Source organism: Etheostoma spectabile, chromosome 6 (genome assembly GCF_008692095.1).
Source record: "Etheostoma spectabile isolate EspeVRDwgs_2016 chromosome 6, UIUC_Espe_1.0, whole genome shotgun sequence".
NCBI lineage: Eukaryota > Metazoa > Chordata > Actinopteri > Perciformes > Percidae > Etheostoma > Etheostoma spectabile.
Window position 1 is genome coordinate 27617233 of NC_045738.1, and position 9173 is coordinate 27626405.

At 42.5% G+C, this 9173-nt stretch overlaps 1 protein-coding gene across 2 annotated transcripts in view; it reads left to right on the plus strand.

Annotated features, from left to right (window-relative positions):
* Nucleotides 1-9173, plus strand: part of znf407 (zinc finger protein 407) — a 160666-nt gene that overhangs the window by 1818 nt on the left and 149675 nt on the right. For both annotated transcript variants that reach the window (XM_032518478.1, XM_032518479.1), the window contains exons 2-3: nt 621-1343; nt 1715-3916. In XM_032518478.1, coding sequence (XP_032374369.1) covers nt 686-1343; nt 1715-3916 — 2860 coding nt within the window. In that variant the 5' untranslated portion in view covers nt 621-685. The remainder of the gene's footprint in view (nt 1-620; nt 1344-1714; nt 3917-9173) is intronic.

The window sequence follows — 9173 nt, forward strand, 5'->3', positions numbered from 1 at the left end:
AGATCAGCCACCCACTCAGATCAGCTGGTATTATGTCTATAATGGAGTCACATGGAAATTTGTAAGTGACCCCCAACTTTTGACCGGTAGTGTAAGTAAAACACATATACACACAAGCAAACTTAAGAAACACACTTTGTTTAAGTAGATGTGGCAAAAAGAAATATGCTCCAAATACAAAAATTACAAGCAAATAGAAAACTCAAAAATACATGTTAAGACTTGCAACTGTGTAAAAGTAAAACATTAGAAATATATACTTTTACTGATCTAATTGTGGAAATGACTCTAGCTCATGCCTAAAAGCATTTAGTAATGATTCTCAAACCAACAATACCATATGTATTCTCCATTAAATTACAGTGACTTAAGTGGAGTTGTTTTTACGATTTTAAATAAGCAGCAACAGCAAACTTTCATGCTGGCACGTTTAAACCAAACAATTTGGGCCTGGCAGCACTAGATGGCAACATTTACTTGTGTTAAGGAATATAGTGTTGTTGAACGTTGAACACTTTTCAGGATCTTTTGTTTGTGACAAATACACTGCAATACACTGTTTCCAGAATTCTCTTCCATTCACTAAATTGTGACACAAATTCTGTTTTTTTTCGGTTCAGGAGTTTGATCCAGCCTTGATGACCGCAAACAACTGTACTGTTATATAGACATAGCATTATATAATATGGATAAAACATTGATATCAGGAAAGGAGGCTGTTGAGGACAAAGTGCCCAGAGATGACACCAGTGGGAAAGTGAAGCCAAATGATTTGGAAATGGAGGACACTGAAAGAGACTCATCCAGTCGGACTGCCGAGCCTGGTGAAGTAGATGAGGAACTTGCCAAGAGGCTGCAGCCAGACTCTGTACCTGAAGATGGGGATAGCCTCTGCACACTTTGTGGCTTCTCAGCCAAATGTCCAAGATCACTGAAGATTCACTATGCAAGAAAGCATGGAAAAAACTCAAAGAATAGAGCCACAAAGCCATCTGAAAATATCTCTGACGCAAATCCGGCTAAAACCCAACAGGAAGTAGACATGAAGACAGAAAGTGCTGCTGAAGTCGAACAAAACCAGGAGTCTGACCTTGATGAGCTGAGGTCGTCAGTCAATGACAACACCGTGAACACAAGTAGTTTAATTAAAAAGGAAGCTGTTACAGACAAACAGCAGGCAGATCCTGAGGAGGGGATCTCTACCCAAGAAAGAAGAGTAAGCAAGCGAACCCCAAAACCAAAAATGATATATTCTTGCAACTACTGTGGACAAGAGTTTAGGGACAAGTCCCCTCTAGATGTGCATATTCAGAGATACCACACCAAAGACACCCCATACACATGTGAGTATATGCCCTTCTCCAATCCAGTCGGTTGAAATCAGCCACACACTGAGTACATGTTTATTTTAAAGATGTTAGGTAGTTTGGTCAATATTTGAATAAGAAAGATTTCATTAACATATGGATAGGTTTGAAGTTCCAAGCATTACATGTTAATCCTATCTAAAAAAGAACGTTTTGGCAGATATGCCAGTAAACATATTATTGGCATTAGGTGTTAGTTTAAATATAGAAAGAGGCAATGCTATGTTTTATTTCACTATAACTATGTAATGTTCAGAGTAAGAATTGCACACATTCTTTTAACTGAATTGTTAAAAGTGGTTGAAAAGAGACTTGAAAAAGTGTTTCTTTTGAATGTTTTTTTTCAGTTGGTGGGAGTGACAATATGGATGACAAAAAGGATGCTGAGGATCTTGACAGCGCTCTGAAGGCTACTCCAACTCGTGTGGCAAAACGCGGGCTCAGCCGGTTCCAGCTCAAGTGTACGAACTGTGATTTTAGGGTCAGCACCTCTGCGTTGCTGGAGAGCCATGCTCGAATCAAACACCCAAACCAGGAGTGGTACCGTTGCAAATTGTGCAACTTCTTTTCGGCCACATCTGAGTGGATGGATACTCACCTGTCCTCTGATAGTCACGTGCAGCAGCAGAAAAGGGAGAAAAGCACAGAGTCTTCCTCATTTGAAATCTACGTTGAGACAGTAAGTAGAGAGAATGCTGGAGATGGTGCTAACGTAGAGGTTATGGCTTTGACAAAAAGAAATCAGGAAACTGAAGAGGAAGTGGATGCTGTCAAAGCTGTGTTGGTTGACGAGGAAGATGCCGAGCTTGAGTCTCCCAGAAAGAAAAGAGGAAGAGCAAAGCATGGATCCACAACCACTTGTGGATACTGTGGCCTGGTAGTGTCCAACGCTGCTAACCTCAGTGTCCACGTTCGTCGCAAACACAGCAAGGAGTATGGCTACAGCTGCACTCTGTGCAACTACAGCTGTGTGACCAAAGGAGACATGGATCGCCATTGTTTCACCAAGAAACATGTTCGGCGTGCACAAGAGTGCGCAGATAAGAACCAAGTCGACAATCAAACAAGTGTATCTTCACAGGAACCCACAAATGCCCAAGCCGAGAAACCGAACACAGCCTCACAGACCACCGACAAAGAACTGGAATCTGACATCACAGCCTCAAAAGAACATTGTGGAGAAGAGCAAACTCAGTCAGACCCAAGCCAGAAAAAAAGTAAATATGACTCTGTCAATGCTTGTAGCCATTGCGATTTTGTTGCTCAATCAATCCCTTCGCTCCATCTTCACGTCAAGAGAAAGCACACCAAAGATTTTGAGTATGTGTGTCTAGCATGTAGCTACTATGCTGTAACAAGCAGGGAAATGTCTCGTCATGCCAACACAGAAAAGCACAAACAGAAAAGCCAGAGATACCTGGAGCCGCTAGGAAGCGCGAGTGAGGGCCAGAAATTTTTGGCACACCCATTGAAGCTAAAGGCGGTCATAGAGCTTGTGGGGGCAAACTCTAACCCTGAATGTGAACCCCATAGCTCCACAGATGAGTCTGACTCTTGTTCTGATAACAGCCAAGCGATGGAAAGTCAGAATACAGCTTCACCCTTGGTTGCCACAGTGCCTGCTGCTGCTGCTGACAAACAAGCAGAGAGAGTTACATCTTCCAGTAGTGGTGAACCAGATCCAACCAGCGATACAATTGGACATACAGCTCGGTGTGAACCCCAGCCGGCTCCAGCAGAACTTCAGCCTGCGGTGGTTGAGCCCGCACAGCAAGAAAACCAGGAGGAAGTTGGCAAACTAGCAGACGAAGAACACTTAAATGCAGATGAGATGATTACAGATGCAAAAAGTGACAGCTCTCATTCAGATACCCAGATGTCCAAAGCCCTTCCCTTTGATGCTTGCATTGTATCCACGAAGGCCCTTGCTGAGCATGAGCTGCAGGAAGGTCTGGCTCTAGAGGGCGAGGCTGCCGTGATATGTCTGACTGGAGGAACATCAATGCCCTCAAGCTTCCTGCCCCCCACTTCCGCATTCATCAAGAAGCTCACGCACAAGGAAATGAAGGGGAGAAAGGAAGCCAAAGGAAGCAGCTCTCGCATCCGCTGCGAGGACTGTGGCTTCATGGCCGATGGCATCAGCGGCCTCAACGTCCACATCTCAATGAAGCATCCGTCCAAGGAGAAGCATTTCCACTGCTTGGTGTGTGGCAAGTCTTTCTACACTGAGAGCAACCTGCACCAGCATTTGACCAGTGCTGCCCACCTCCGCAACGAGCAGAACAGCGTGGAGGAGCTGCCCGAAGGGGGCGCCAGCTTCAAGTGCGTGAAATGTACCGACCGCTTTGAGTTGGAACAGGACCTGTTCCTTCACATCAAAGAGAAACATGAAGAGCTTCTGAGGGAGGTCAACAAGTACGTGGTGGAGGACACGGAGCAGATCAACCGTGAGCGCGAGGAGAACCAAGGCAGTGTGTGTAAATACTGTGGCAAAGTGTGCAAGAGCAGCAACTCCATGGCCTTCCTGGCACACATTCGCACACACACCGGTATGTATCCTGCTGTATTTGCTCACACACTCTTCCTCTTTTACACATACACAAATATACACACATCACTTCAGTATACATACATTGTGTAAAAGCAGAGTCAAAGTTATTATTCCACAATTTATGTACAGTTTAAAGAATTCGTGAAAGCACTGCATGACAACACAATATAAGGAAGGTGTATTTTGTATTGCTATTGCTTTTTTATTTGATCTCCCTGCAAATATTAGAATTATTTACTTGGTATCACATATTATCAATGCATTGTGATGCACTTGTTATACACTAATTTGGACTAGTAATACAATTTTGATCAGAAAAATGTAGATATACAACAAATACTTAAGTTCAACTTTACAGTTGCTGCATAAATTATTTATCCTCTTATGACTGATATGAGGCCTTGTAATGCCTCCATGAGCATTTGAACGCTCAAGTTTTACCCCCCCATAAGCTATTGGGCCTTTGTTTTTGGGTAAAACCGTATTGAGTGGGGAGACACAGCCTCCTCTTTGGCATCTCCAGCTAATGTTAGGGCTACTATCTATTGCGGCCAGGTAATAGCTGTTTCAGTAGAGGTGAAGGTAAAGACTGATTGAGCTTCAGACCAGCAGGAGAGACGCTAATGGACCCTAGATTGGGAATCCCTGAGCAACGCTTGGTCAGAGACATGTGCGACTCATAATTGATGTGTCCATTACCAAGACTCAGTTGTAATTATAGTCAATAAGTCTCTATAAATGTGTTAAGGCCTAGGCTAAAAGCATTGGAGGTCCAAAGAGAGGTGGGCTAATAATTTAAAATAATCAATGCAGACGTATTCAAAGCCTTTAATTTCCCTTGTGTCTGCACGTCTGTGTTTGTGTAATATGTGTGTGAGCGCCTGTACGCTTCGTGAACGTGTGTATATGTCAGCCTTCATTGCTAGCTGATTATCCTCAATCCATTAAGATTTATCTTGTCATTTATAATGCAAAGCAGGGCTGCGTTGGTCAGGGCTTCGGCTGGGAAATGTCCGGCAGGTTAAGAACATAGGGCGCTCTATTACTTTTCCCTGACCATGTGTATTAATTGCTTTTAAAATCAACTTAATGCAGGAACGAGATGTGAGGGCGCCATCAATAAATGCCCTTCTCTGCCTCCTATGGCTCAGCCCCCTTTTAAGCCCAAACTTTAATTGCACCTGAATTGAAGTCCATGCACTGAGCTTGCCATGTGTGTACATGATTGTATGTGTTTGTGTCTGTTGTACAGGAGATGAAATGGGATTGCACTTGCAGGCTCAGTGACACTGGTTTGTTTAGGTGTTTAGCTTTTTGTTAGAAAACCAAGAGATAATATTCCTTCTGTGTCCTCCCTGAGTTCTGGTGAAGCACTTAAAACAGTGTGCTAATTTTGTCCTCACATGTCCATGAATGCAGTGGGCGGTTGTTACTCCAGTTGAAGAATAACCAAGGTATTTGCTGGGTCATAGGAATAATTCCACTTTAAGGACACAGGTTTTGTCCTTTTGTGCAGTATGTATGCCAGTCACCTTGTGACCAACGTCAGATTGCCTTCTGCTAAAATCCGATTGCTTAAAGCTGTAATGATCAGAGGTTAAAATCCTGATGATTAATGTTAAGCTACCACTTTCTTCTTATTAACGGATAGTCTATATGTATTCATAATTCTACCCCTTGTCATAAGTCTTGAGTTTTGAGGTCACTTACTTACTGTTACTTAAGATAATGAAAGCTGTGACACTGAGGTCTCAACAAATGTCTTTAAGTCAAGGGCACATTCTGTGATAAATATATATATATTTTTTTAGGTTTACCTCCTTTTATTCAATTGAGTTATGTTCTTGTTTATGAGATGACTTCCATTTTACTGTTCTTATTTGTGGAAAGCACCTATTTCTCTTCATTTTGACACCATATGCCCAGTTGTTCCCTCATTACAGTGAATTATTCATCTTTTATATGGTGGTCATTTATTCTAAGAGTTTGTTTGTGGGGCTGTGGAGCTGCATGGTGGGGGTCTGCAAGTTTCTGGGCTGGGAGCATACCCAGATCCTTTTAATTAAGACCTAGTTTGTATTCACTTGATTAATCAGTGAAATCAGGAGACGTAGTGGGAGGCTGAACACAGATTTGTCAATTTGTCCCTTAAAGGAAACGTATACACATGCTTACATTTTGCCAATGAGGCTACAGCTGGAATTTGCATTTTGAAGTAAATTGGTTACTTTTTCACTGGAGTGAGCTGTCTGACCTCAGACTGAGCCCTAAAGTAATGGACACACATGCCATGCGAGCATGTTTGCACAAAGGATGTTGTGTGTGTTTGTAGAAATAACTAAAAATTAAATTTGAAGAGCTTACAAACATACAGTAGTGTTTTCCCATGATTTGATATTCTATCAAGTATAGAAGTGTTTAATTTATGTGTGGAGCATCATGAGACATTCTAATCTCCACTGACAGCAATGCCTGCCCCCAGAGACACTGTGTTGTGGGAGGTCCTTAATTAAAAGTGGATGGCAAATGTAACCTATATATCATATTTATTTCATTTAAGCAAGTCCATTGTACAACCAGATCCAGACCTAAAAGGGGTAGGTAGACCAGCATTCCAAATCAAGAGTATACAATATGTCAATTCAAAGCCAAAGGGTTTTTTAAGGATGACCTTTTTTATTTACCTGAGTTCTATACTAACCATCACCATCACACTAAATCAGTGCATGCAGTGCAATTTTGATGAAGAAGGGCCAGATAGAGAAAAACATGTATTTGTGAAGTTGGAGTCAGAGTGGAAAGAGAACGTAGACTGGGACAAGACTGAAGTACTTACAGCTTTAGGTGGAATTGCTGTTTTTTCCTTGCCAGCCTCTCCTGCTGCTGCAGCGGTCGCCATGCAGGCAGTGGAGGGACTGGTGGAACACTGCGCAGAGGGAAGTCTCCAGGCTTCACAAGCCTTTATGTGATCTGGCACAGGACCACAACGAGGCACTGGAGTAAAACCCACATCTCAAGAGATCTGTTGGGGAACTGGCCAAACTTCATGAAGACAACAAGTCTTTCCCACAGACACTAAAGAGGATGGTAGGGACAGTAAACCCCAATGACAATGGTGGTGACCAAAACTGAACAGCGGCTTTTAACTCGAACACAAGAGCAGTTTGTCCCGCTTCGGCTGTCACTCTCCTATCCCCCCAGGGACACTGGCCTGCAGCTCTTCCTCAAGGTGTGCAGAGCCACAATTTTCACCTCACCAAATGGGATATTCACTATGGACCCCCATGGATCTAGAGGAATCAGACAAAATGTTTAGAGTTACAAAACATAGAGATGGCTGCTGGTGTCAAGGTGATTTTGCAGCAAAGATGTTTATGATGATTGTGGACTTCTTCACATACAGTGCCTTGCGAAAGTATTCGGCCCCCTTGAACTTTTCAACCTTTTACACATTTCAGGCTTCAAACATAAAGATATACATTTTTATTTTTTGTGAAGAATCACCAACAGTGGACAAAATTGTGAAGTGGAACGAAATCTATTGGATATTTTAAACTTTTTTTAGCAATAAAAAACTGAAAAGTGGTGCGTGCAAATTATTCGGCCCCTTTACTTTCAGTGCAGCAACCTCACTCCAGAAGTTCAGCGAGGATCTCTGAATGATCCAGTTTGTTGTCCTAAATGACTGATAGTGATAAATAGAATCACCCTGTGTGTGATCAAGTCTCTGTAAAATGCACCTGCTCTGTGATAGTCTCAGGGTTCTGTTGAAAGCGCAGAGAGCATCATGAACCAAGGAACACACCAGGCAGGTCCGTAATACTGTTGTGGAAAGTTTAAAGCCGAATTTGGATACAAAAACATTTCCCAAGCTTTAAACATCCCAAGGACGACTGTGTAAGCGATCATTTTGAAATGGAAGGAGTATCAGACCACTGCAAATCTACCCACGACCTGCCGTCCCTGTAACTTTCAGCTCAGACAAGGAGAAGACTGATCAGAGATGCAGCCAAGAGGCCCACGATCCTCTGGATGAACTGCAGAGAACTACAGCTAGGTGGGGATTCTGTCCATAGGACAACAATCAGTCGTACACTGCACAAAATGGCCTTCATGGAAGATTGCAAGAAGAAAGCCATTTCTCAAAGATATCCATAAAAGTCTCGTCTAAAGTTTGCCACAAGCCACCTGGAGACACACCAAACATGTGGAAGAAGGTGCTCTGGTCAGGTGAACCCAAATCAAACTTTTTGCCACAATGCAAAACGATATGTTTGGCGTAAAAGCAACACAGCTCATCACCCTCAACACACCATCCCCACTGTCAACCATGTGGGGCAGGCTATCAGGTTTGGGCCTGCTTTTCTTCAGCAGGGACAGGGGAGATGATTAAAATTGAGGGGAAGATAGATGCAGCCAAATACAGGACCATTCTGGATGAAAACCTGTTTCTGCAAAAGACCTGAAACTGGGACGGAGATTTATCTTCCAACAAGACAATGATCCAAAACATTCAGCAAAATCTACAAAGATGGTTCACAAATAAACGTATCCAGTGTTAAATGGCCAAGTCAAAGTCCAGACCTGCCCCAATCAGAATCTGTGGAAAGAACTGAAAACTGCTGTTCACAAACGCTCTCCACCCAACCTCCTGAGCTCGAGCTGTTTTGCAAGGAAGAATGGGCAAGAATTTCAGTCTCTTGATGTGCAAAACTGATGGACTACCCCAAGTGACTTGCAGCTGTAATCGCAGCAAAAGGTGGCTCTACAAAGTATTAACGCAAGGGGGCCCAATAATTTTGCACACACCACTTTTTAGTTTTTTATTTGCTAAAAAAGTTTAAAATATCCAATAGATTTCCTTCCACTTCACAATTGTGTCCCACTTGTTGGTGATTCTTCACAAAAAATAAAAATGTTATATCTTTATGTTTGGAGCCTGAAATGTGTCAAAAGGTTGAAAAGTTCAAGGGGGCCGAATACTTTCGCAAGGCACTGTACCTATTCTAAGCAGATAACGTGAATTGGAGTGGGTTGGACAGCAAACAAGGCCTTTGTAGTAATGTCAAGTTAAAGGAGCTTTTTCAGAACCGTTACAAAGACATTTCAGACAAAAAGAGATTAGAGACAGTATTATTGACAGCAGTCCCAGGAAGGTGGATGCCAGGACAGAAAAGGTTTATAATTAAAAAAAAAAGACTTGCTGTACATCTTGCCTTCTCTCTAGAATACCGGTATGTATGTATGTATGTATG